Source organism: Punica granatum, chromosome 7 (assembly GCF_007655135.1).
Source record: "Punica granatum isolate Tunisia-2019 chromosome 7, ASM765513v2, whole genome shotgun sequence".
Lineage (NCBI taxonomy): Eukaryota > Viridiplantae > Streptophyta > Magnoliopsida > Myrtales > Lythraceae > Punica > Punica granatum.
The window spans coordinates 28,232,033-28,259,962 of NC_045133.1; the positions used below are offsets into that span (position 1 = coordinate 28,232,033).

Below are 27,930 nucleotides of genomic sequence, written 5' to 3' on the forward strand. Positions count from 1 at the left end.
ATTCGAGAGGTCTTAAATGAGTTTTATCTCGAACAAGACGGTGATGAGTGTAATGTAGTAAAAAAGAGAACAAAACAATCACAGTGAAGAAATCAAGAGTGATCTATGATCTTAGGTGAAGTTACTGAGGATCATATTGACCAATAGTGAGAATCGAATCGAATCGAAGGTGCACCAGAAACCAATAGTGGCAATGGCTTAAGAGACGGGCCGACCTACGCTCATGATCTTAAGACACAGAGGATTGCCACTATACAGAAATGCATTTTTCCACAAATCAACAGAATTTTAATGTTAGCCAATTTATACGTATATATATAATTTTAGTGTTGCTATGTGATACAATTAAGTTATCTTTGCTTTAGAATAATAATACAGCACCTCGCATAAGAGTGGCACTGAGACACGAACCGATGAAATTTTCTCGATACCGATATTGACCATTACTTGCACTCTCATGCGGTTCAAAACCTTTAACTGCAGAGGGTTGCGTTCGATCTCGTGCATTCCCAGGGACTGTCATTCTCCAACAGACGGGTACCTCAATTTTCAGACTTAGGTTCAGTTCATAAATTATTACACCTTGGCAAATGTTCTGATGGATACAACAATTTTCTGAGCGTGAGGAGGAGATTTACAAGCCAAGCAGAAGCGATGTAAAACGAAGTTCGGGATCATGAAATGACACAACAGGGTTAACTTCGACAGTCAAGGCCTGAGATGTAACATTGATAATACATACAGTGGTAAATTTTTCCCTAACTCCCAATGTCCAGTGAACCAGTTCACCCATCATACCAGGTGATCCGACGTTTATGTGAAGATGTACACCTCATCGTATCCCTTCCTAAAACCACACAACAGAGCACAAGAAACACTATTAGTAGCTAATTGGCAGCATAAGATTTTCACACCAGTGCATAAGCAACTGGCTATGAGCTTACCCGGCTCTTCCGCAATAAGTGGGGCTATAATTGTAGATTAGGTTGTCGAGCACTTTCCGGGCAGAAGGTCTGTTTAGTGACTTCCGCGCTTCACTACAACACAGATAGTTTTCATTGTATTGGAGCAAACTAGGGTGAGTAAACAAATGGAGAATAATTTCATACAACACCCTGCCACAAACAATTTTCCCTAGCAAGTGCGTGCTTCGGAATCAATCCTCTTGGCAATACAAAGCTCTGACCTGACAAAGAAGTTTGCCACATGCTGTGTAACTTGAATGGCATCATCAGAGTGCGGTATCATAGACAAGCCCCATTCAAACGCGTTTTTCTGCATTATTAGAGAAAGAAAAAGCGACTTAAGTAATTATCTCCAGCAACAAAAAGGATTCACTTATCCAAAGGAACCATGAAAATGGAGAAACTTTAGAAGAAACATCCAGGGTCGGCATGAATCATCACGTGGTTAAGATCATCAGTCTGAAAACCGAATCAACAAAAACATTTTTTTAAGCAAAAATCCTCACCCTGTGTGTTGGATTGGAGCGAAGTTGAGCAAAAGGGAAGGGAGGGGAGGACCTCCCTTCCCCTCCATTTACTTCCAATCCAAACAGAGGGTGACTTAGGACGATGAATTTAATTACGGTTTACCTCAGGGTGCCATTGGAAGGCAGTGACAGGATAGCTGCGTGCTTGTACAGTGGAGACATAGACCTGTTGTTGACAAAGAGATTAAGCATTGTTATCATAACAAGGCAATTCTTTTTTTTCCCCCCCTCCTCCCTCTAGTAGTTCATGCTATTACTGGTCAACAACAAACATACAGTTTGAACCGCCACCTTATTTTCTCCATCTGCACTTGTAGTCAAAACCTTAAAGAAACTAGAGAGATCGGAATTCTCCAAGAGTCTTCCTGGTGAGATACCATACTGCAAAACAAAAGATTCCAAGCTTTTAGTATAAGTAAACACTGGTGAATAACAACACCTTTTGCCTAATGGTATTGGCATAAAATCCACAAACTCAAGCTCATAACCTTCTTATGAGCATCGGAAACAAGCAAATTTTTTAAACTCTGAACAGAATATCTGAGATCATCCTGGAACAGACCAAGTTATCAGCCGCATGGAACTCACATGATGATTCTGCATAACAAGGCAATCCGTGCTCAACTTTTTACGCAAATCTGGTGTAAACCTGCCGAGTTAAAATATTTTTCATTAAAAATTAGGAATAGTGCAAGAATTGATGATAATTTAAAATATATAACATATTAAAAGCTTCATATACTGGACTTAAAATAATATATGCGACAATATGAACAATGAATGATATAATAAATCCACAATTTGAATGCGGTTGACACTATAGTTCCCCTCACTATCTGCATCTTGCTGCAAGTTCAATTCAAACTCACTTAGTTTGATACTGATGCAGCCAAGAGGCCCAAGACAAAATAGTGCGGTACAGATGTCTTCTTCATAACACCAAAAGGAAAAAATCTTTATCATGGTTATGTAATGTGTTGCACTTCCTTCTGGATAATTTCAAATGCAAGGCCTAGACTACTAAAGCAACAAAATGCATTTGGGTAAGTAACAGCTTGTGCCTCCTTACTTTTATCTTACTCATTGGCCTAGATCAAATATAAAGACCAGTTAGTGCACCTTTGAAAGACGGTTCCTTCAATGTCTGTATCTTTCACGAATTGAAGTGTAGATGCCTGATCCGTAGCATCAAATTTTTCAAGAATGTTTCTGTTCTGTCAACAAGGAGCAACTCATAAAGGTAAATCCAAGAATCAAGACTTGCACTCATAAATTAGTGAACAGGAATTATATTCTCCAAAGACCGATTTGCATAAGCAACTAATCGCAAATTAGCAATCAACAATTATCACAGCAATAGCAAGTTACATGCAGAGAATTTTAGGATGCATTACTCATAACCAGGGAACTGCAAAACAATGGGAGCAACATGATCAATGCAGAAGCCGTTGTAAAAACTCAACAACTTGCATCACTCCAACAGAAAATTTCTACCTTTCAAACTAAAAAATCGCATGCAGTCCTACATCCAGAAGAAGATGAGATTACTATTTTGACTCTAACCAGCTACTATAACCAATTGGTCCTGAGGGAAAACAGAAGGAAATTATTTGCAAATTTGTGACAGTCATATCCAATAGAAAAGAGGGAGGGGTGGTGGGAAACAAGGAATGGACTAACCTTGCTAATCAGCATTGTTAAAAGCTCAAAACCCAAGCAGATGGCATATAGTGGGAAGTGGTCGCCTGCATCATTCTTCGCCAAAACTTTCTGCAGGAAACCATGAATTGTAAGAAAGCTCTTTTTATAGAATGCTACGGCCATTGAACATTATCAATCCTCCTTAAATTTTTGATTGATTACGGAACTCATGAAAGTATTCCGGCATGCGAAATACTCATAGAACTAAAAATCAATCCCTTTGTTGCTTCCACACATTTTGGATTCAGTTAAGACAAATTAACAGGAAAAACTAGCTTTTGTGTTAAGGAAGAATGTCTGTGAAGGAAACACAAACATAACTTGAAACCAATGACAATTCTTTAGTAGCCATGAGACGAATAATATAATGCAAGATATAATGTAGTGAAGATAGCAAATATCTACCTTGAAGATGCCCTTTACTGTCTCATAGTACAATCCACTCTTAGCCCATCCGCCGGTAAAAAGAACTCCATTGACCATGTTAAGCTTCTGCATTTGTGACAAGAAATACATCAGAAATTCTCTCATGCGAGATTGTAAATTTTTGCACTAATATTAGCCATTACAGATATTTGTAGGCGATGAGAATTTTCGTCAGGAATACGTTCATATGTTCTTGATTAGCTAGATGAGAAATAATGAACAGAGATTCTCAATACGAAGAATGAATTTTCTCAGCAAGTTAGCAACTTCCAGAAAATCTAATCGAGCGAATTTTTTAAATTGCAGATTCGCGATTCTCACAGTATTGAACGTTTCCGAGTTCACCAGAGCAAGTATCGGGAAGGAAGAAGAACCTCGTATAGAATTTCAGGCGGCTCGGTGTATATCAGCGGAATAACACGAGCACCAGCCGACTCCACGAACTTCACATAAGAAGCAGCGATGTACGATGCGTTGGATGCATTGTTGAGCCTCCCCGAGGCGCCATCACCTGGGTGGCTCAGGATCCCGATCACCGGACGGAAATTGAGCTTGGGATCGGGAGCGGGACAACGCGGAACGGACAGGCTCCGGGAATCTCCCTCCAGCTGAGTAGGCATGAGAATTGTGGAATTCGCTGCTCTAGCTAGGCTCAGCTCCTTGGAGAATGAAATCAGTAGAGGAATCCACAAGTAGTTCCATATCTCGGTATACCGACCGGAGGAGGAGGAGGAGGAGGAGGAAGAGGCGGAGACAGCTTCGTTTTTCGGCATTTCGAGATTGGAGGTCTCGGCGGAAGGGTTAGGGGAGGAGTTAGAGAGGAAGTGAGAAGCCATTTTGAGGGATCCGGAGAAAAAGAGGACGGTCAAGCTTCGCGGTGGTTCTGATGAGATGGGAGACAGAGCTTGCTGTTGTCATGGAGGAAGTGAACGAAGAGGAGGAGACGGCGGTGGTCGGCGGAGGAGGAGAAAAGGGGGCCGTCCCGAGGAGACTTGACGACTGAGGACTGACGAGCTCAGCAAGGCAGCGGACATCTCATTCTCATCTTCCTTTGTGCTGTAGAAAATTCGGAGGGGGAGAACAGGAGTTGCTTGTACACGTGGAGATGAACTATTGGACGACAAAAATCAGCAATTCCGTACGTCATGGTGGGGTGGGAGCTTCTATGGTGCGGTAGAGCAATTGCGTACTCGACTCGATGCACCTCTAGATTCACTCGCTTCTGCGATCATCCCCGGTTCATCCGACGGCCCTAAATCATTACACGTGATTCGTGGAGTTGATAGAAGTAGTACGGCGAATCTCTTATAATATTTCTTCCTCCTTTTTTTTTTTTTTTTTTGTCGAGGAATAATTCATTAATAAATAATGTTAGAATAAGTGGGGTCATCGTTTAGCATATCAACAATGTGGATTGCCATTGCCTAAACAAAGTGATCTAACCAAATATGGGAATTTGGTTGGCCTTGAGAAAATAAATTTACATTTTTAGGAAATGTAAATAGATTCTCACGTACTAAATGCGCTCTTAGTCTAGCATATAATTCGAACAAAATGGACGAGTTTGTGTTAACGGAACCGCATGGACGAAGCCCCTGAGGAAAGCGACCTAGTGGCCGCATCAAATCGATCGTTGTTTCCCCAGCCAACATCGATGCCTAAAGCCCAAGTTTCGATTTCCGTTCAGATTCCAACACAAGTTTCTCTTCCAGAACTTTTGGAGCTCAACTTCCGATAACCACTTTTCAGGATTGAATAATCATTTGGGCAATCTATTCATTGGATCTACACAATTTCCAACTAATCAGAGTGGTGGGTCGTCTTTCCACTACAATTCAAAGAGGAACACCTTCATTTCCTTCTTCATCGCATCATCGGAGATCCCTGATGGTTGATATGCTAGGTGGGTGTCATTAAAATGACGAAAATATCTTCAGTGGAATCGGGAAGGAATCCAGAACGTCTTCAATATTCAATTATATGGTTAATTTAGGGAGAAAAGGAAGGAGAGATGGTGGTAGCGGACGAGGGCTGCTCTGGGAAAAAGAAGTGTGGACAGAGGAGAGGTGGGGCAAATTTGTTGAAACAAAAATATACAGGGTTCATTTTTTATTTTTAAAATATAATGGTACACATGTCGCTTTTTCATTAGAGGATGGGTTCACGTTACGCAGTTAACCTCTGCATAGATAATTTGACAGAATTTGCGACGGTCGATAGATGACGTGTAGATTTGATATAAATTAGAAAATTTTAAATTTTTTATGTCAAAATTGAGATAAAAGTAAAAATATATATTTTTGTGTAATTAACCCATTCAAGAAATGAGAAAATAGCACCCCCTAGAATAGTTTGAACGACACTTTTAACTCATAGCATGGTTTTTAAAAATGACACATCATTGTACAAATCACCATTCTCTTTTCAAATCTAGCACACCGTTGAAATACCATTCGAAACCATAACGATGAGTTGAGTTGGCCTTCAAGATGGGTCCTCTCTGCACATGTGACACGCTACGTGAAAAATATAATACATAAAAAATATAAATTATAAATATAAAATATAAAAAACCTTATTATCATTATTTTTTTTTTTCATGAGGGACATGTTGGAGTAAGGGATTCCTCCGCCGGCCGCCCTCCCTCGAGAGGGTGAAAATGCCGTTGAAATTGTGCTAAATGGTGTTATTTTTCATTCAAGAAATTGTCGTGCTTTTATGGCGCTACTCGAATCAGTGGGGACACTGCCACGTCATTTATAATAATGGCGACAATAACGACGAATAATATACAAACAATGATCGATACAATATTTCGTTTTCGTGAAAGTGGGTCTCCCATTTGCTTGATGATAAGCGGAGTACCAGAGGCCCGATTTCTACAGACTGGTCAGTGGGATTAGGAAGCCCAAGGTTTCATGGGCCAATTTCTTCACGATCCAATTTATTAAAATTTCATAATTAAATTGATGATAAAAGGAAAAGCGAACTTCCCATTAATTGGGATGAAAACCGTATTAGGAAACTATGGCACAACATGTAGAATCTTGATTTTCTTTCTATTTCCTAAATTAACGAGAAAATCGGTAAATTTCCTAATGTGTATGTCATGTCAAGTCAGATTAGCGAGTAGCATATACATGTGCATGTAAATCTCCACTAGCTCAGGAGTCGGTGCAAGCAAAGGTTTAGTCGTAAACAACTAACTACGAGCAAAAACTCTGATATCTTCGTCCTCCATACTTTGCTGTTCGGTTAAGGTCGTCGGGTTTCTCGATTCATCAGCTGTCATGGATGTTCTTAAGGGCCAAGTGCTTGCCGGGAAGAAGACTGGTACCATGAAGAACAGTGGTCTAGGACCGCAAACCGGTGGTTCTCCAAACACGGTCGCTAAGAGTGGTGAAAAACCATTCAGAAAGCCCGAGAAGCCATCTGTGGACCCAGGTTCGGGACCTCAAACGAATGAGTCTCCGAACAGTGTCGCCGTGAGGGACGAAAGCCCAAGAAGTTGCCTGTAACTGGGAACATCAATCGGCGTCTCCCGGATCTCTCTTAATACTACTGTCACCATGAGGGATGAAAGCCCGTCCAGAAAGCTCGAAAAACTGCCCCTCATCATCAACACGGGGTCAGGACCCCAGACCAATGGATCTCCAAGCAGAGCTGCGGCTGAGAGGGCCGAAAGTCCGCTCAGAAAGCCCAAGAAGGCCGGCCGCCTGTCGACGCTGGCCAGGGACCTCAAACGAATGGATCTCCAAACACTGTTCACTCCGGGGGATGCAGGCCTGTTAAGGAAGCACGAGAAGCCGCCTGCGGTAACTGGCCGGGGACCTCAAACCAACAGATTTTCCCAACAATCTGACTTGAGAGGGATGACATGAAAGCCCATTTTCCGTTCAGGAAGCCGGAGAGGCCGTCCATAGACGCTGGTCAGGGACCTCATACCAATGCGTCTCCGAAAAACTCTCACTGCAAGGGATGAGAGCCTAGAAAGCCTGAGAAGCCGCCCGTCGACCACGCTCAGGGACCTCAAACCAACGGATCTCTTAACACCGCCATTCAGAAAAAACCGCACTCTCAAATTAAAAAGCCCCGGACAAGAGATTAATTCGTCTTAGCTTAGTACTGTTTTTTTTTAGCCTTTTATTGATCAAGTCTTAATTCATGTTTATAATGTTAAATCGATCGAAACAAGTTAATGTTATCATGGAGTTTACCCATTTCATCATGTTCATGTCTCGTTTCAATAATAATCCTATTTATAGTTTCTCATCTTATGGTTCAAATCTATACACAAAATTTGCAGTTTAATTTTGAGCACATGAGCGAGCATAGTTGTTGATGTAACATCTGAATAACAGACAATCGAGAAAGTTACCAGATGATCTGCATAAGCTTGATATAACAAAACCTGGTCATCAAATGTTAAAGAATCACCATACAACAGCTGCAAAGTCCTCCCCAGTTTAAACGGGATCATTCCTTTTTATGCAAATGAAGACCGAACATCAGTGCTATTCACAAATTCAGAATTACCAGCTCCAGCAACATATATACAAATAAATAGTTCTTGGGTTGCTGTACAATCACTAGTGGCGACTTGAGAGGATAGTCAACAAAGAGGTTGCAATTTAGCAAAATGAGAATGACAGAAATCTACCAATGGAGCCACCCGAGCTCATCAGTAGTTTATTGATGATCACTTTATCGGTGTCAGCACAATCTCTCGACCTTCTCATATAGACAGGAAAGCGCATGATAAAGAATTGAAGCCGCAGGAGGTCCAGGCATCGACCCAAGAAGAATGTCCAATGCAGTGATGGAAGAATTGCCATAAAATCTAGCATTTTCTCTGGCCCTTGTTGTTACCAGACTCCCCTCGAGGGAGCAACCCACAAATGCACCTGCAGAATCAATCAAAAGAACACATATGAATCTCATCCTTCAGAAAAATTATTGAAGTAGCACTAAATTGTTTTCGGGGATATCAAGGACGGCACCTTTGCTGCAACTATACGTGTAGCTGGCAGCACAACCTCCATCCCCGGCACGTATCCCAGCTTCAGCAGCCCGCCCAAAGTTTGCGGCAGCTGCACTCAGCCCACCTCCAAGTGAGAGGTGTCCGTTTCCACTAAATGTCCTGACAGCGCTAGTATTTCTTAACACTATTATGAAATCAGTCAGTTCCCCTCCCACCTGTTCCACGTTACCGGTATCAGTCTCAAACACCTCCATACCACAAACAGTAGAGCCCGTGAAATTTACGCAATTACGGAATCAGTTAACAGAACTTCCATTTACCTGAGCTCCCCAACCAATTCCAAATGATGAAATAGCAGAAGGTGGGGACCAGGAACCATCTTGCCTGCGAGCAATGACTATTCCAGTTCCAATATTGTATGTCACCATTGCCCCAACTTTTGCAACTGTGAAGATTGCAAGTCCTTTTGCGTTCCTAAGAATAGAATCTGGGATGGACTTCTCTTGAGTTCCAGAGCAAACCTAAATAATAGCAATCAACTATTTCATTCACCAAACAAAAGTGTATTGTACTAAATGAAAATATGCAGCAGATTCTGAGGGCAAGGATTCCTCCTAATTGTTTAGCAACGAGTCTTTATAGCAAAAAGGAAATCTTTAATCTAATTGCCAGCTCAAATTTCATATTCATCGACAATATCATATGCCTTTTCAAAAGATGGAGGGGTCAGAAATGGTTCTAGATAGCATAAAAATGTCGCTAAGGACTTAGTAATAGGAATATATTTCCATTAAGACAATCTGGAATGAGACTTTCTCCAAGACAAATCGATAGAAATGGAGGTTAGGTTTACCTTCACATAACACTTTACAATGTTTGCAGCCTTGTATATCTCATACTCCATGGATTGGCCCCATGGGAAATTCAGCCAAGACCTCAAAGTACTGAGATCTGTCAGATCACGAGTAGGCAACTGAGCAGCTCGACTCACTTGGTCCATCAGGTAAGACTGGATTGACTCAAGCCTCACACAGCATACATCACAGACCCTCTCTGGGTTGCTCTTTCGGAATTTCGGGGGCAGCAGGCTCCTTCCTTTTGAGCAATAGTTGCAGAATATCCCCCCACAGAAACGACAGTGGTGCCTCGAACACATAATGGGGTGAAACCTGACGTTGCACAACATGCAGGCAGAGGCAGAACTGTCAGGTAACCACCTTGGGGGCTCTGCCTCGAGAATTTCCTTTATGTTACCAAAGTTGGCTTCAGTTAGAGTTTGGGCCATCTCTTTCCATGCCTGCTCGAGAAGATGACTCGACACCCAAGAAATTCCATAGCTGTGGATATTTCCGGAAGCGATAGCATTCACTTTCCCTCTTGCAGCAACTAGCATCTCCGACACCACGTCCCACATAGTCAGTTCCTTGTTCTCTCCAAAGAACTGGTCCCAACCCATATCTTGATCCGGCAAAAAGCCCCCCTCCAAGGACGTACCACGGTTCCATTCTTCGTGCCCACCGCCCGACATTGGTGGAACGGAAACAGGTATCCAAATCCCAGTTTCCTCAGAATGTGGAACGTCATAGTAGAAATATTTGCCCGGTTTCTGATTGCCACCAGTGGTATCTTCATTTTTATTCACAACAGAATCTTCATGTCCTTCATTCTCAGGCAGTGCTTCCTGCATCTTGTCCTTATGTACTAAGGCTCTGTTCTCCCTTTCTCCTATGGAACACTGAAATCAAGAAAAACGGAGAATCAAATTTTGCTCGTTAGCTATCACCCTTTTCCAGTCCAGTCCTCCCGTATGCTCAACTGGACTAAATTTGGAAACCCTTTAGAAATTCAGTCAAATCAATCATCATTAGCTTCCAGGCAATCCCTAAGCAATTCTAATCCTATGATTCCCATAAGCCCATCAATCACAAGCTCTCCTCCCTGAGGTAGAAGAAAGCAGGCGAACTAAACTCGAATTACTATCGTATAAATAGGAATAATTGTCTCCGAAATAATAAACTTCTATGAAATTTTGAGCTACCTGCAGATGAACGAGGCTAGTCAGCTAATCATGCAGGTCGATTCTAGGGTACGATGGGGGGCCCTCCTTTGATTGATTGGGGCCTTATCCGATTACTTCAGAGATGCTTTTTCCCCTTGTTATCGATCGAGACTGATCATCTCAATCGCATACCGGAGAATTAGTTCAATCGGACCTTCTCCTTCCGCGGAAACAGCTCTGCTCCGGCCGATGACTTGTTGAACTCTGATTGAGAATAAGCAGAAAGCCACGGAGAGAAAGCTTGATCGCTGAAGCAAGATAGAGGAAGACGACGACGAAGAGTAAACAGAAGACAAACTAGTGGGCCTGGCCCAGTTCAGTAAATGCCCAACTTTATTGGGCTAATGTTTGGCCCAAATTGTGAAGCCGATTTGGGGTGGGGGGTGACGGTTTGAATGTGCACGACACGTGGCCCTATCAAAACCCCTAGTAAAATCCCCTCATTGCTCCCACTTGAGCCACAGGTATTCTATTCAACGTGGCAGCAGGGCAATCCGTGTGCGTATTACGCACACCCCCTCCCTCCCCGTTTCGTTTCGTTTCGGTTCGTTTCGTTTCGTTTCGGTTCGTCTGGTCTGGTCTCGTCGACCCTTCTTCCATCAAAGAAACGTTTCTCCTTTCTTGTCTATCTCATCTCTCTCGCTCCCCCGTCTCTCTCTCTCTCTCTCTAACTTGCTTCCACTCTGCTTTCCTTTCCTATCTTCTTCGTCTCATTTATCTGTAATCCGATACGATTACGAGTCTTCTCTCTCTCTCTCTCTCTCCTCGTGTCGGTCAAATTCTGTTTCTGACCGCAGTTCCGTTGTCGGGTAATCTTAGATTTGTCTTTAAACCCTAGCAGTAGCATAAGCGTCGTGTTCGGGCGACTCCGATTCAACGTTTGTGGACCGCTTGGCATTGTCCCGTTGGAGGTGAGCTTCCAGTGACCGATCTCTGATCTTCGCAGCTCAGGAGCTTCAGTTAATCTCGCTTCTCTGTTGTGACACGCTTAAAGCTTGTGTCTTCGATACATGGTACCGTGAAATTAGCTTGGTGGAGTGCTTTCCGGCCATCTTCAAGTCGGCTGTATTCCTTGCTGCCTTGTTGGACGAGACTCTGACTGCGACGTTGGGTTAAAAGCTTCGATCTTTTTGCTGCTACACGAGCTACAGAATTTTGACCCCGAAAACAGAAAATTTGTGATTGGAGAAGTGCCTTCTTTGCGTGTCATCTGTTCGCTATCCATCTTGGCTTCTTATGAAGAGGATTTGATCGTCTGATTTGGTCAGAAACTTCTTCATTTTGCTGTAAATGTCGGTAGAGAGGTCGTTTGAAGCATGGGAGGAGGTGCAGCGGCATGGGCAAGACTTAGCGGACCGGCTTGCGCAGGGCTTCACCGGTTTAATCCAGTCTCACATGGCGCCTCCTCCATTCTCGTGGCCGAACCCACAGAGCACCAAGCTCTTTGACCTCGAATTCCCTGCCCAAAACTTCGTGAAGCCGGATTTCAGATTAGCCACTGAGAAATTCAATACCCCTGGGATTCACGATGGAGTTTCCGCTTTTTTTGATATTGGGAATAAACTGGGGCAGGTGGGTGTGGATTTCGGGAACTGCTTGAATGGGTTCCTGCAACAGTTTTTCAGAGGCTTGCCCATGCCTTTTCGACAAGATGAGAGCTCGATGATTTCGATGCCTGTCGATGTGGTTGCGACAAGGGAGAAGAATAAAATGGGTGTGGGCTTACCTGAGGATGTCGGGGCGATGAGTGAAAGGTTGCGTGACTTTGGATTTGTGGAGAGTGAGGATGGAGTTGAGGGTTCAGTAGAAGAGGAAGTTGCAGGATTTAATCTTAGAGCGGCTGGGCACCTTGGCAGACCACAGGTAATGTCTTTTATGGGAGGTAGTGGATAAGCCTATTTTCTGTAGTGTCAATTTTTCTTTCCATGAGTAGAAAACTGGCTACTAAGTGATGCGTTTGAAATATGGAAGCACAATGGAGAAGATATTGACACACTGTAAACCGATTGGAAGGACAATAGAAATTCAGATCGAGACCTTATCGTAATGTATGCTTTGTTATCCTGTATAAAATTTGCTGCATATTTTTGTTAACACGATCAACTTGGAAGTTGGTGTTAAGGCTTGAGAGTAAACCTTTTCTGCCAAACAAACTTTCATTATTTTATGATGCATGTAGATATTCAATGACCAAAGAAGTCTAAATTTTGTTGCCATTATTCTAAGGAAAATCGAACGTGTTCTATGTACGAAAAAATTTTGCTGTGTGTGTATTATGTTCACTTAAAAAGAAATTGTGAGTTGCAGTCTGTCTCATTTGATTTTTAAAACCTCTTTTTTCATTGAATGCAGGGAGTGGTAAATATAACATCTACGTATGATAGCAGAACCCGTGATGTAGAGAGTTCTTTGGTTGCAAGGGGAGATCTATGGAGAGTAGAGGCATCGCAAGGGAGTTCCACCTCTCGAAATGACAGCTCATCTCTCTTCCTAGTTCAGCTTGGGCCGGTACTCTTTGTGCGTGATTCTACACTCCTCCTTCCTGTGCATTTATCAAAGCAGCATTTGCTTTGGTACGGCTATGATAGGAAGGTAAGAAGATATTGTCTTCTTTCAGCAAGACCCTTTCTATAAAGCTAATTTTCTTAGAAATATTTGGAAGAAATTGGAACTTGTTTGCCTGGGATTGTGGTAATATGAGGCTAATTGTTTCTTTCCTCCTGAAATATTCTGCTGCATTGCTATGTTATTCTGGGGAATAAACTGTCTGTATAATGTTAATGAGAAATATCTCAACGACTGTCCTTTTCCCTTAGTGAAAGCTTTCTTTGCATTTCATGCCATTTGGTTTTGTTTGTTGTTGGAACTATGATAACGGATCGGGCTCGTCAGACTTGTCTATATTCTTCTCTACATGCAATCGTGCTCAACTTCTTATTTTTTATATGGTCAGAATGGGATGCATTCTCTTTGTCCAGCTGTATGGTCAAAGCACCGGAGGTGGCTCTTGATGTCAATGCTTTGTCTCAATCCTTTAGCTTGTGTAAGTTTATATTTCCTGACGACTGTGCACTGTATGGGATTTTTGCATACAATTTCTTCGGATTGAGAGCCATTATTTGTTGCAGGATGAACAGTAAATTATGTAGATTACCTTAGCTTAAATGTGGATCAGTCCTTTTGTAGTCTCTAATCAAATTTCTTATACATCTTCCTGAGACTGAACTTTTATCTCGACATCCTCTTCTCCTATGCAGTCATTTGTGGATCTGCAGTTCCCGAATGGGCAATTAACCTATGTATCTGGTGAGGGACTCACCACAAGTGCCTTTGTACCTGTTTGTGGGGGACTTCTTCAGGCTGAGGGTCAATATCCTGGGGAAATGAGATTTAGCTTCTCTTGCAAGGTGAGGGAAAAAAATCATGGAGGAGTTTGTGACTAATGGAACTGCCCTTTTTGGTTGGTAGATGATTTAATGGTATTGTAATTATTAAGTTTGTCAAGTCAATCTAATCTAAAAGAAATGCCTGTTGTTGCTTTGTGCAGAATAAATGGGGAACACGAATCACCCCAATGGTACAGTGGCCGGACAAGTCATTTTCATTTGGTCTTCAGCAATCCTTGGCCTGGCAGAGATCTGGCATTATGTTGAGGCCTTCGCTTCAATTAAGGTGACAAGAAAAACTACTATGGTTTTTTCTTTATTTTGGCCAGAGAAAAGTAGTATGACTAAAACCCTAAAAATCTTGGAGCTTCTCAAAGTCTCTTTGTTTATCTGTTTCCGGAGCCTGCTTCATATGTTTCTATTATTAGCTCCTTATATTCGAATTATGCTGGTCAGCGTGTGCCCCACTTTTGGCGGAAGCAACCCAGGAGTGCATACTGAGGTTACACATTCTGTGAAGGAGAATCTGAATCTGATTTGTGGTTGCGCCTTTGTGACTCATCCTTCAGCATTTGCTTCAGTGTCGGTAAGTTCATTCTCAATAAAACTCATAAAAATGGAGCCCAGATCTGATTAGACTGGAAATTTAACTAGTATATGCACTGTAATTATTTGGTTACCACGTTGAAGTATCAATGTCAATACGATTAGTCTATATTTGCGGTGTTCTGCATGTTTAGCAGCATCTCTTTTTCGAGTCTTTTTCGAGTCATTTTGGCTTATTATTAGTTCCACTTCCATTCGACCAGCTTCTTTCTTTCTGGTCTTCCAGTCTATTTAATTAGCGATCAGATCTCTTGCTCTGTATTGTCGTAGTTCTGCGGTTCACTTACTTTGGTTTATATGACCATGAGCTGGCACTGTTTCATTGTTCATGTCTCTATTCTGAGTCTCTGATGTCATGGTGCAGATTGGGAGGTCGAAGTGGAATGGCAATGTCGGCAGCTCGGGGGTAGTGGTGAGGGTGGACACGCCCCTGTGTAATGTTGGCCGCCCTTCCTTCTCTGTCCAGATCAACAGCGGGATTGAGTTTTGATCTTTACATAATTTTACCAAAGTACAGTTGTTGAAGTGTATATATAGATGTCTCCAACTGTCCCTTGTGAATATAAAGTTCACTCTTTTTTGGTGCAAGTGCCTGAAATTTTCCGTACGATGCTTTGTCAAGGTTACATTATCAATCCTACTTGTTTGAAAGTGCATTGAACGGGCCATCCTGTGAGTGAACAGTTTTGAAGTAGACACATATGATTGGAAAGGATTTTAAGTCCTATCCCAAAGAAATTAGTCCTTCCGTATCTTCTATTCTCCACATTCTGTGTACCCGCCTCAAGGAATTAATACAGCCTGACAAAACACGAGGAAGAACACCAACTCAGTTGAAAAGGACAGCATGCTTGCCTGCACGGACGGTCCTCCAATCCAAAATGATCTTTTTCCAGAGGGTGCTCGGACTTGACCTCAACTGGAACGAACCGTTGCCCTGCAGGTTGTTGACCCAAGGCTCTATTATCACCTTTCAAGCTTGAGCTTGCCTCGGGCTGTACAAAGGGTTCCCTCATCCTGATCTTTTAGTACTTGTGATTCTGATGGAAAGCCAATGATCGGAGGGGCATTCTTGAGGAATGTCTAAAATGAGGCAGATAGTGGTTGGGTGCTCATGATCGCTTAGTCACCAATAGCTTTTGTGCCGGGCGACATCTCGCGTCCTCAGACTTATGCCCTCGCTGTCAGGTGGAGGATGAAACTGTTCTCCACGTGCTGAGGGATTGCAGTGATACTCGAGCAATGTGGCTCTCCATTGTTCCCCAGGTTTTTCGCCACTCTTTCTTTTCCCTTCCTTTGCTTGATTGGTTCGTCTTTGACCTCTTCAAGGAAGGCTGCAATGCTGTTTCAGGGTGTTGGAGTAGTGTCTTTGGTATGGGTTGTTGGGTGCTCTGGAAGTGGCGGAATAAGGGGGTGTTCAAGCCAAATTTCTCTAGACCAAACAACGAAGGTGTGGTCATCCTGAGAACTTCCTCGGCCTTCCTGATGTCCTGGAGCAACAGGGAGCTTCTTTCCTGCGAGGCAAAGGCTTGGAGCCATCCCCAGGCTGGGTCAAACTTAATACTGATGGAGCTTCCAAGGGTAATCCGGGGTTGGCTGGGGCTGGAGGGGTTTGTTCGAGATGAATATGGTTGCTGGCTTTCAGGATTTACTCAGAATATCGGGTGGTCCACGGCCATTGTTGCAGAGTTATGGGGTGCCTTCACGGGCTTGCAGCATGTTTGGTCCCTGGGCTATCGAAAGGTGATCCTTGAGCTTGACTCTACTGTTGCTCGGGGCCTGATCACTGGTAACTCTCCTGGATCTCTTCAGGTAGCTTCGCTTGTTAGGGCCATAAAAGGAGTATCTCAGGAGAGATTGGGAGGTTGATGTCCGGCACACCTACCGTGAAGGGAACACCTGCGTGGACTGGTTGGCGAATAAGTCCCTGCTCCTCCCGCTTGGCTGCCACTTTTTCAGTTCACCGCTGTCCGGTATCAGAGAGCTTATTCTTGGAGATATAGTTGGGCTTCCTTAACCCGTTTATGTTCTTAAATTTCTTTTATTCACTGTATTCAAGGCTCTGAGCCTTCCTTCTTCCACCGAAAAAAAAAAAAAAAGAGGTGGATAGGCTTGCTCTTGAAATGGAGCATAGTCGGGTAGCTCGAGCTTCTTTCTTTGACTTCCTCATTTGCAGAGAGAGACTCCACTCCCACCTTCAACAGATTAGAAGTCAACAGCAGAAATAGGTCCTTTTGTTCCATGTAAATGATTTTACGAATTCCTTTTGTCTTGTATTTTCTGCTGTTTGGTTTTACGACTTCTCAAAAACGGAAGTTACTCTTGCCAATTCGATTGGCAAAGGTTTTATTCTTAAAACAAAATGATCCTTAACCGAGAATGTCAAAAATGGGAAGAAGCAGAGAGCAGCTGCGAGCTTTTGATTGTACTCAGACTCCGGCATAGAGAGCAAAACAACATGGATGCAATCTATGCTTAGATCTTGGCGAGAGATGGCGATTGGCAAGAGATCAGTTTCTCGACCAAGTGCTTCAATACAAAACCTCCCATCACGAATCCCGAAAAAAGCAACCCAAAGAGCATGAAAAAGACGTAGATTGAGGAAGACAAGGCCCAGGAGATTCTCAGGACTGTTCAGATTTCCCTTTATAAGGTTTCCAATGCTAACAACGGTCGCTTTGCAGAGTCCTGATATCCAAAAACAAGAGGCATTCTCACACCGCCCATGGTTTTGTAAGGTAAGCAGCAAGAACATGATGGAACGGTGAATCAACTAGGTCGGGAGGGTGAAGAGATCACTCGTGTTCGTGGCTGAAATACCGTTAAAATCTGATTCTCAGAAGAGCAAATGACGTCGTAAAGCTGCAAGGGATTTCTCTTCTGCCTCCAGATGGAGCATAATCCACCTGGTAATGCGATCACTTCATTGATCCAAACGTTCATAGGATTTCAAGAATGCTTCTCTGTTCTCTTCCAGAGAACCATCTTCTTCACCACTGGCTCTGCTAATTGCAAGATTTTCAGCGGGTTGAGATTGCCATGGACCCATGGTATATTACGGGATAATTCCAAGGACCTCCTGCAAGAAACTCAAACTTCGGGTAATTCTGGTCCTTCAACAGATTTGTCAGCCCCACTTCATGGCTATTCTGTGCGGAGAGCTTCTCAAGATAACCAATAAACTCATGAATGCGGGGTAGTTCTCAGAATGAGATCTTTGAGAAGCCAGTCTGTATTCTGCAGCGACCCACCTCCATAGTTCCGAGAAGAACCACTTGGTGGAGTTGCTGAAGGATCCATGAGGAAGAGAGAGCAGACAGGAACTGATGTTGAGCTACTTCAACTCATTGCAGTTAGTGTTGTCTGTTACAATATTTATAAATAATATCCTTTTCCCTGCTCAGTGTCAGGATAAGAAAATGTCTGATTCTCTGTCGGTCTCTTCCATATCTCCTCTTCAAATGTTGGCGATGTCAATGGCCTAATTGGCACACACAGTACACACTTCCATGTAGAGATCATAACACAAAACAAGTATCACCTTATCATTTGAGTTTAAAGTAGTAGTATGATCAAACAGACTCTGAACAGACTTCTCACTTAACTTATGAATTACAGTTTAATCTACTTACAGTTTCAATATTGAAATCCTATCTCACATACTTCTACTCTGCCTTTTAATTCTTATACATATAATATGTTCGATGGAAATAATCTACAACATATGCCCATGAAAGATTTGACTCAGAATCCTAAGAACTCCGGAGAATTTTGTTCTCTGTAGAATGATCTCGAGTCTCGTTTGTAGTACTTGGCAAAGAAACTGACGAATCAACCCAGGGACCTTCCATAGACATGCTTCCTGGAACCTGTTGGCTGTCCTGGGAGAACAAGGAAACGTTCGTCTGACTGTCGCGCGATAGCCTCTCGAAGGCTCGGAATCGAGGGTCCGGATTCATCGTGTTTCTCTTGACTAGAGGCGCCTGGATTGCAATCTTGCCCTCCAGCATGCTCACGACCGATGACATCGGGGGTCGGAGGGTCGGAGAAGGGTTTGTGCACAGAAGTGCGAGGTTGAGCATTCTCATCGCTTCCTCCTCAGAGTAATTTGAGCCAAGGCTCGGATCCACAAGCTCGAGAAGGTTTCCTTGCTCTTGCAGGACATAGGCCTTTATGGCGAATATGAAAAAACAACCAGAAAAATAAACCATTAGGTCATGTTCGGTTGTACAAGAACGATGTGCGTCTCAGTGAAAGCATAATAGTCTTTGTTTTACCGGAAAATTTTAAGAACACGGTCTTACCCAGTCAAGGAGATATACAAATTCCTCCTTTGGGCGGTAGTTTGTGTTGCTCTTTCCACTGACAATCTCCAAAGCAACTACACCAAAGCTATAAACATCTGCCTTGTCGGTCAAGTAACCCCTCATCGCGTATTCAGGAGCCATGTAACCTCTGTAAATGCAAAATCGAAAGCACGATATAGCAGGATCCTCATTAACATGTATCAGAGAAGAAACACAAAAACAAAGTCGATGTGTGCTAAGAAAACAACACGAGAAAACTGCCAACTCACATTGTTCCAGCTATTCTGGTGCTGATATGTGTGTTCTCCTCTTCGTCAAGTTTTGCTAAACCAAAGTCGGAAATCTTCGCATTTAAGTCCTTGTCGAGCAGCACATTCGTTGCTTTTATGTCTCGGTGAACGATTTTCAGCCGAGACTCCTCGTGGAGGTAAGCCAATCCCCTTGCAATTCCAATACATATTTTCTTCCTCGTTGCCCAATCCAAATTAAGCCTTTGTTCCTCGCGTCCTGAAGAAAAATTCATGAAACGATACAGAAAGAAGGATGAGAATGCAAAGTCTGAAAAAACATTAACGATGTTTTCTTAGTATAAATATTTACCGAAAAGCGCGAGGGCGAGACTATTGTTTTCCAAATACTCATAGACAAGCAACAATTGGTTTCCTTCTATGCAACATCCATAAAGCTTCACGAGATTTGGGTGATGCAGGGCGGAAATCATCCCGATCTCGTTCAGAAATTCTCGGTTGCCTTGCTTCGATTTGGAAGAGAGTTGCTTCACTGCTATGACAGTCCCATCCGATAGCTTACCCTGAGATCAAGAACAATATATTCGCATCAGGCATCATCAATAAAATCTAATACATTTTTCGAACAATTTATGTGATGAAAATTTCAAAAACTATTGACCTTGTAGACTGGCCCGAATCCTCCTTCTCCAATCTTATTCTCAGCATCAAAGTTTTCTGTGGCAGCTTTCATTTGTCTTAGAGTGAACCGACCTGTTTGTAGGTCTGCATTACGTAGCTCTAGAAAGAATGAAAAATTTAAGTTTCATCAGAAAAACTAAGCCAATGAGTGTCATTTCGAACAAAGAAACTTGGAACATGGTGTTCGGTCCATTGAATCTGGATTTCAGTGGAAATTGATTCTAGAACCCGATATCTTGATCAGATGTAATGTACCGAACGTTCAGTAAATGTAATAAGAGTTTGATGCGAATTATCTAACCTGGATCTTCGGCTTCTTTTCTACCTAAAAGACCTGCCAATCGTAACACTAACAATATGAGTAAGACGAAAGCGACCGAGGATATCACGATTCCTACAATTGCACCAGTTGATAGTCCACCCCCTCCGACTTTGAAGTCTGCGAGCAGAAGCCATAAATTAAATGAATTATATGTTGAACCGTAAGGAGAAAATGAATCGCAGAAATCTGCTGATCAGAACTTACTCGGAGTCACTGTGATAGCAGATATCAGTGGTCCATAAACACCTCTATCTGGAATAGCTGTTGTTCCTTTTCCCGCCCAGTACAAGTGAATCTCCAGAGTGGTACCAGTAATTGTGACGTTATCGAAATCTCGATATATTCCAATCCCGACTCCTCCAGCTGCTTCCATAATGTTGAAGTTCTTTAAAACTTCATTGCCCTGCAAGAAAGTAATGAAAGACCACCGCTAACTAACCTGAAAGCTAAAGCTTAGGATGACGGCATCGGTGATTACTCAATGGAATGAAGAAAACAACTCTCAATTTTCACTGACCTGAATAGATATATCGAAATATCGCCTCCCAAGGCTACTAAAGGTCTTGTCATCCGAATACTGTATTTCTGCGAAATGGAGTCGTACTTTGTAACTCCCAGGCATCATGCAAAGGCCATAGTATTTGAGAGAATTTGGGACGACTCTGGCAGTCTGGTACAACTCTGAGTCCGTTACATTCAGAGAGAATGGGTTGTTCACAGTGGAGGGTAAGTTATCAGTTCCAATGTAAGATCCGGTGCTACTGTAGGCCCACTTCTCACCGAAAGTGATGAAGCTAGATGCCGTCCCTCTGCTTGTATCTTCTACATACTCATTCCCCTCGACCTTCAATTTCTGGCCCCCGCAATTGATAAATAAGGAGTGGTCTGCAGGTTGTATGATCGCAAATCAGATAGATTGTATAATTATTAATCGACCCGGACGATTTGTGATATTGGATTATGGACTCACATTGGGGTTCCCCAGAGCATGGAAGGCTCTTCTTCAAGCACCAAGCAATTCTATTCATGGAACCATGGTATGGAATTCACTAGATGATCTTAAAGATAACATAAAATGACGAACAAGCAAGATATTACCAAAAATCTTACGAGTTGCTTCCTGAGGATGAGAAACTCGAAACCAAGTTCCTGTAAAGTGACGAAACGAATTTAGAAGAGAAAACTACAGTCGCAAGCACCTTCCAATTCCCGTTTTCTGTATATTTAAGGAAATCTATGCTTTAGAGATATCATTTGGTATGGTTGATGGTTGTTGATAGAAGGAAGACAAGAGGATGATAAGAAGAACTCACACATTCGACTGCTGGCAAGTCGATGGAGAAGAGCCAGTGAAATTGTTATAGGATAGATCCCTGACACAAAGCCGGAACGTAATTCATAAAAACAATTCTTGGACATCTACTGAATAATGATATGAATGAACACAACTTCACCATGAGTTATAATGAAGTTTAATGAAAACTCACAAGTTGTAATTGTTGTTAAGTACCCAATTGGACACTGCTCCGCTAAGTGAGTTGTTCGTCAAATACCTGTATCACAACAGATACATATGATGTGCCCTCTCTTAGTGAAAAATTACCCGGGAAAAAAAAGTGAAGCTAGAATGACACGCTTGCTTACAAGAATTCTAGACGATCCAAATTGTCAAATGAAGGCGGTATTGGACCAGTCAATCTGTTGAAACTGAGATCCCTGCTCGAATTATGGCAAAACAAGTTACAAACTCTCTTTTCTTTTCTCAGATCAGCATTAATTATTCGGGTGAATGAAACAAACACATACAGAAGTCTTAAATTTGCTGCTCCTACTTCGCCAATGAAACTTGGGATCGAACCAGTAATTAAGCAGTTTCTCAGAACCCTGAGATGCAAAGCAAGAGTCAGCACATGTGTTGATAATCCGAGTCATTGGTCAACTAAAGAAGGTGCAAAGGATCGATACGTAAGTATTAGATAAATGAACACTCACAAGTATTGTATGTTGGCCACATTCTGCAAATTGGGGAATGGCGAGCTTGAGCCACCCAAATCAGAAATCCTCCTGAGACATAATTAACATGTGAAAGAAGCACAAAACATGTCCGCAATCAGTGACTTAAACAAATGAAAATATTTCTCAAATAGAATGATGCATTTGATCAAATCAAAAGAATAAAAAAGAAGTTTCTCACAATTCCGTCATGTTTGTTAACAGAGATATGGAAGAAGGAATAGGGCCCTGCATTCCCGTGCCTTGCAAGTCACTGCAAAGATGATACAATAGCTCAGAAACGGAAAGATATTTCACAAAAACTCCTCAGTCTTTGCTTATGCAGTGAATTCTCCATAACAAGTGAAACAGAGGGTGCTGTAATACTCACAGTCTAGTAAGTTTCGTCCAGTTCCCAATAAATTCCGGTATTTTTCCTGATAGAGAACTCCCATCTATCCGACTGCAATCACATTCTGACGTTACATCATCTTATGTTGGATTCTGCTTATTAATCCGAGTAAAGATTCTCCAATTGCATAACTTACAAGTCGGTCAGATTTTTCAGATTGCCAAATGATTCGGGTATTGTTCCAGTAAAGTTGTTTGCTGAGAGGAGGCTGCAAATTAAGCAACAAGTATTAAGCTACAGGTTTATTTGACTGCTTTTGGTATATAAAATTTGTAGTTTTACGTTTACAGTCGTAAGCTTACAGTCTCCTCAATCGGCTCAAATTTCCAAGGTTTGGATCCAGAGCTCCTACAAGCATATTATCTTCCAAGATACTGTGAATATCAAAAGACAAGTGTAACTATATATCACGAAGCACATCAGAACTCGTATTCGAGACACAAAACACCATATTCTACTTCACAACTCACAGTTCCTCGAGAGTGGCAATATCACCAATTTCCGTCGGGATTGTTCCACTGATCCGATTCCCAAGGAGAGAACTGCAGTAGAGCATTTAATTATCAAAATAATTCCTTTTTTTTTTCCCTCGATTACCATAAAAGGAGCACAGATGGAAATTTCACTCACAGTGTGACGAGTGGAATCTGAGTAAGGTTGACAGGAATTGTTCCATTAAGGTAGTTACGGCTAAGATCACTGCAAATGTTCGAAAAGAAAGAACATCTTACAACATGATTTCCGATAATTTCTCTGAATATAATCCAGCTATTGAATGTATATATCTGAATAAAGAAGAGAAAGAAGGGAAAAGGAAGATCAAACTCACAGTTCTTGCAAATAAGGAAGTTTCCCCACTTCTTCAGGTATGATTCCGGTCAAGTTCAGACCCTTAAGCTCACTGTAACACATACAATCAACGAAAAACAGCAAACAGAGGGAAAGTTAAGATCGATTCCGGTCATAAGTACGGCATGCTGGTAAAACATGTATATCTAACTCCTCGGGGTAAATGTATTACATGTTGGTGACATGGCAGACAGAACCATTACTGTACGAGCAGTTACAGGTGACATTGTTAAGAATGCTGGAGGCGTATAAGACATTGTTAAAACCTCCGCTTCCACTGCACGAAGTCTGGGACACCTTTGGCCAGTATGTATTATTTAGCTTCGTGGATATTGTGTTCAGAGCATCGACTGCCAGCCAAAGATCCATGTATTAGAAACACTGCTGATAAGTTAAATTACGTTGTCCCCATGATGGACAACATACATCGAAACTATACTAACAATGTCGAGGAATTGTATTATCCTTAACCATTTCTTTCATTTGAATGAAAAGATTTAGTCCTTTAGCCTGTCAGAATGTCGAAAAATCCAACATGTATATCACAAGATCAAAAGTATGAAAATGAACATTTATACACATATTTACACGCATATATATAAGTATATGCTAATGTATGTAGTTATTTTGATATGCGTAGTTGTATATTTATGTATTTGTTAGTGTTATGATACGAACTCACTTATGATAATATTTAACTTAACATGACCTACATTAATTTAAATAATTATTTCATGTTATATATATTATATCACATGGTCATGGTCAATATTCAATAAATAACTTAGAGATTCTTTTTCCTTCAACTCTGACCAAATGAAATTCTTTTTTTTTTTTTAAATTAATTGAACCTCATAACTGTCCTCTATGTATATTGAGATATCTCTATTCCACACGGTTCCCGTGCCAAGTTGACCCATAAAATAATAGAATAATTTATCAAAAGTTTTAAAATACACACACATATTATATGTATATTTTAACTGAAAATTATCGAATTCAACGGAGTTGAATTGGAAGATCAGGAAAGAAAAACATGAACATGTTCTTTCACCCCCCCCCCCCCCCGGCGGCAAAGACGCGATCGTCTATAAGTTTTACATGAATTCAATTCATGCAATATAAGTATCATGGGTGGACACAGCCATATAATTAGTTACCTGTCTTCGGAGATATTTAGCTCTCATAGGGAGATTGAAGGTATCAAATATAATTAGAACGACATGGGAAAATGACACTGCAAGACGTAGGGCATTTTCGAGGTGGCTTGACATTATGACGGGACTTAGATTCATGCATCTATTAATATTGGAATCAGATCAGAAATGCAAGTGGGCTATATATATAGTATAGGCAGATTCTTGTCCGGGTCTATTTCAGACCCTCAAAATTGACTGCCATAACCAAACAAATCCCATACAAAAAAGGGAAAAAAAAAAACGAGGAAACAAACAGAGCTATATATCATCAATAATTTGCCTGTTTAGGATAGAATTAATGGTTGCTGTTGATGAGTTCCACTGTGAAAGCCAATAATTGATTAAAAGAGCTTTGAAAAGTATATATGGACCTTGCAGCCAACAAGGGGGGAGACAATGTATGTTTTTGCTGTTTGCTAATTTAATTTCTTCTTCCTTTTCCCAACTATGCATTAACATCATACAACCATGCATAGAATTTCTTTTGATGGATAAAATGCAGTAGGGGAACAAAAAATTCACTGCACTGTTGAAAGTGCTTCTAAAAAATCATGACTATATATTTAAAACAAAGATAATTCCCAGTGCTAAAGGCCATAGTTCAGATTAACTGGATTATGATTCAAACCGGAGAAATAACCGAAAGCGAACAGATTGCTGGGAGAGGAGAAATTGCTGCAAATACAAGTTGAATTTCCAGTCTCTTTAGTCACCGAAAAGAAAAAGAATTCCAGTCTTTGAGCAAAAACATTTATACACATATTTACATGTATATATATAAGTATATGCTTACGTATGCAGTTATTTTGATATACGTAGTTGTATATTTATTTATTTGTTAGTGTTATGATATGAACTCACTTATGATAAAATTTAATTTAACATGACCTACATTAATTAAATGAATTATATCATATTATATATATTATATCACGTGGTCATGGTCAACATTCAATAAATAGCTTAGAGATTCTTTTTTCTTCAACTCTGACCACATGAATTTTATTTTATTTTATTTTATGAAGAGAGGGTATAACACACTAACGTATCTCTTACTTGATAATCAAGAGGTCTCGGGTTCGATATTTAGTGGGACTACCCGTATCCCTTTATTAGATATTTAGGATTTCTATTTCAATATACTACACTTATAGGCCTCTCTTGTAACCGAAGAATTTTTTTTTTAATTAATTGAACCACGTAGCTGTCCTCTATATGTATTGAGGTATCTCTTTCTCACACGGTTCCCGTGCCAAGTTGACCCATAAAATAATAGAACAATTTATCAAAAATTTTAAAATATACACACATAACTGAAAATTATCGAATTCAACGAGGTTGAATTGGAAGATCAGGGAAGAAAAACATGAACATGTTCTTTCACCCCTCCCCCCCGGCAAAGACGCGATCGTCTATAAGTTTTACATGAATTCAATTCATGCAATATAAGTATCATGGGTGGACACAGCCATATAATTAGTTACCTGTCTTCGGAGATATTTAGCTCTCATAGTGAGATTGAAGGTATCAAATATAATTAGAACAACACGGGAAAATGACACTGCAAGACGTACTGCATTTTCGAGGTTGTTTGACATTATGACGGGGCTTACACTCATGCATCTATTAATTTTGGGATCAGATCAGAAATGCAAGTGGGCTATATATATAGTATGGCCAGATTCTTGTCCGGGTCTACTTCAGACCCTCAAAATTGACTGCCATAACCAAACAAATCCCATACAACAACAAAAAAGAAAAAAAAAAAAAAGGAAACAAACAGAGCTATATATCATAAATAGGATAGAATAATTGGTTGCTGTTGATGAGTTCCACTGTGAAAGCCAATAATTGATTAAAAGAGCTCTGAAAAGTATATAGACCTTGCAGCCAAGGGGGTAGAAAATGTATATTTTTGCTGTTTTTGCTAATTTAATTTCTTCTTCCTTTTCCCAACTATGCAATAACATCATACAACTACGCATAGAATTTCTTTTGATGGATAAAATGCAGTAAGGGAACAAAAAATTCACTGCACTGTTGAAAGTGCTTCTAAAAAATCATGACTATATATTTAAAACAAAGATAATTCCCAGTGCTAAAGGCCATAATTAAGATTAATTGGATTTTGATTCAAACCGGAGAAATCACCGAAAGCGAACAGATTGCTAGGAGGGGAGAAATTGCTGCAGCTACAAGTTGAATTTCCAGTCTCTAAGTCTCCGAAAAGAAAAAGAATTCCAGTCTTTGAGCAAAAACTTTTAACATCGCAAGCAGTTTCTTCATTCATTCATTCTTCTCATTTTGGCGTTTTTTAATGAATAACACAAATAAAGTAACTGTAAACAAGAAGAGAGGGGAGGATGGGATATCTTACTGCACGCGTTTGTGTAGTGCTTACCTTCATCGAGCGACAAAACTTGCGAGTGGCATGGCAAGAAAACAGAGCAAAGAACGAGAAGAGCAGAGGCTGCGATTGCAGAGAGTGGAAGAAGAAATCCCATTTTCTACTATCTCTGCATCGATCAAGGGATAGCTACAATTTCTTTGCCTTGGTTCCAACGAAACCGACTGAGTGGCACTGGCTCGAACCAGTCGAAGAAGAGAGACGGCACGAACTGCAAACGTTAACCACTACGACCAAAAGGCAAGCAGACACAGAGGATGAAGAGGTTTGTGTTTTGTTCCTGTTCGGGTGTTCTCTTATTTGGAGAAAGAAAGGAGAGTTGTCATAGAGGAATGAGCGATGGGGGTAGTTCGTTAATAAATGTCTAAGAAAAAACTAGTTGATGACCCGAGTGTTGTGTAGGCGCAATTGAATATTTTTTTGTTGATAATAATCTAAATAATTTTGCACGTTATGCATAAATAATTTAATTAAAATCAAATGAATTATGTCAAGTATATCAACAAATTACAAAAAATCATTCATATCGACTAAGTATGAACGATATTTTTATTTGAATATCAAGAGAAAACTATCAAAATGGTCATTGAAAGATTTCAAAACTAACAAATTATCACTTGAAAAATATTTTAAAACAAAATGATCATTGAAAGACCAGAATCCATAACATTTTGGTACTTCCGTCAAAATTCCGTTAGTGCCATTACGGGAAAATGACATGATGCTTATGTGGCATCTAGTAGCCAAACAGCGCCGATTGACAGTGCACATCAGTACGCACGACGTCGTTTATGGCCTGAAGTTAAAAAGAAGAAGAAGAAGAAGAAGAAGAAACTTGGGCGAAACGACGCTGTCTTCCTG

The 27,930-nt window shown here is 41.1% G+C and overlaps 4 protein-coding genes across 6 annotated transcripts; 1 reads left to right on the forward strand and 3 right to left on the reverse strand.

The window, feature by feature from the left end:
- Positions 1-525: 525 nt before the first annotated feature.
- LOC116213568 (gamma-glutamyl hydrolase 2-like) lies at positions 526-4,677 on the reverse strand. 2 transcript variants are annotated; one of them, XM_031548577.1, is made up of 10 exons: positions 3,994-4,677; positions 3,599-3,685; positions 3,173-3,262; positions 2,612-2,706; positions 2,081-2,141; positions 1,769-1,873; positions 1,596-1,658; positions 1,187-1,275; positions 945-1,037; positions 526-847 (listed from the first exon to the last, which is right to left on the reverse strand). In XM_031548577.1, the coding sequence occupies exons 1-10, from the start codon at positions 4,453-4,455 to the stop codon at positions 814-816; spliced, it is 1,179 nt and encodes a 392-aa protein (XP_031404437.1). In that variant the 5' UTR covers positions 4,456-4,677; the 3' UTR covers positions 526-813. The 2 variants fall into 2 exon arrangements, with proteins under 2 accessions (XP_031404437.1, XP_031404438.1); XM_031548578.1 differs by having other exon boundaries at positions 1,784-1,873; positions 3,994-4,675.
- Positions 4,678-8,022: 3,345 nt separating this feature from the next.
- Positions 8,023-10,928, reverse strand: LOC116213411. Its single transcript, XM_031548327.1, has 5 exons — positions 10,640-10,928; positions 9,455-10,336; positions 8,922-9,122; positions 8,621-8,816; positions 8,023-8,524 (listed from the first exon to the last, which is right to left on the reverse strand). Exons 2-5 carry the CDS (start codon positions 10,286-10,288, stop codon positions 8,334-8,336), a joined length of 1,422 nt encoding a protein of 473 aa, XP_031404187.1. The 5' UTR covers positions 10,289-10,336; positions 10,640-10,928; the 3' UTR covers positions 8,023-8,333.
- A 377-nt stretch (positions 10,929-11,305) lies between these two features.
- On the forward strand, positions 11,306-15,308 carry LOC116213410. Its single transcript, XM_031548326.1, has 7 exons — positions 11,306-12,523; positions 13,013-13,252; positions 13,614-13,703; positions 13,918-14,067; positions 14,208-14,332; positions 14,503-14,632; positions 15,017-15,308. The coding sequence occupies exons 1-7, from the start codon at positions 11,951-11,953 to the stop codon at positions 15,140-15,142; spliced, it is 1,434 nt and encodes a 477-aa protein (XP_031404186.1). The 5' UTR covers positions 11,306-11,950; the 3' UTR covers positions 15,143-15,308.
- Positions 15,309-18,173: 2,865 nt separating this feature from the next.
- On the reverse strand, positions 18,174-27,413 carry LOC116213409 (probable LRR receptor-like serine/threonine-protein kinase At1g53440). Of its 2 annotated transcripts, none has more exons than XM_031548324.1 (24): positions 27,064-27,413; positions 23,636-23,813; positions 23,444-23,515; positions 23,245-23,313; positions 23,085-23,156; positions 22,917-22,988; positions 22,751-22,822; positions 22,594-22,665; positions 22,405-22,476; positions 22,203-22,274; positions 22,017-22,094; positions 21,855-21,926; positions 21,698-21,763; positions 21,524-21,583; positions 21,321-21,359; positions 21,181-21,230; positions 20,728-21,095; positions 20,415-20,613; positions 20,190-20,327; positions 19,869-19,987; positions 19,560-19,770; positions 19,229-19,466; positions 18,957-19,107; positions 18,174-18,821 (listed from the first exon to the last, which is right to left on the reverse strand). In XM_031548324.1, exons 1-24 carry the CDS (start codon positions 27,164-27,166, stop codon positions 18,405-18,407), a joined length of 3,060 nt encoding a protein of 1,019 aa, XP_031404184.1. In that variant the 5' UTR covers positions 27,167-27,413; the 3' UTR covers positions 18,174-18,404. The 2 variants fall into 2 exon arrangements, with proteins under 2 accessions (XP_031404184.1, XP_031404185.1); XM_031548325.1 differs by lacking the exon at positions 27,064-27,413 and adding an exon at positions 24,624-24,642.
- Positions 27,414-27,930: the final 517 nt, after the last annotated feature.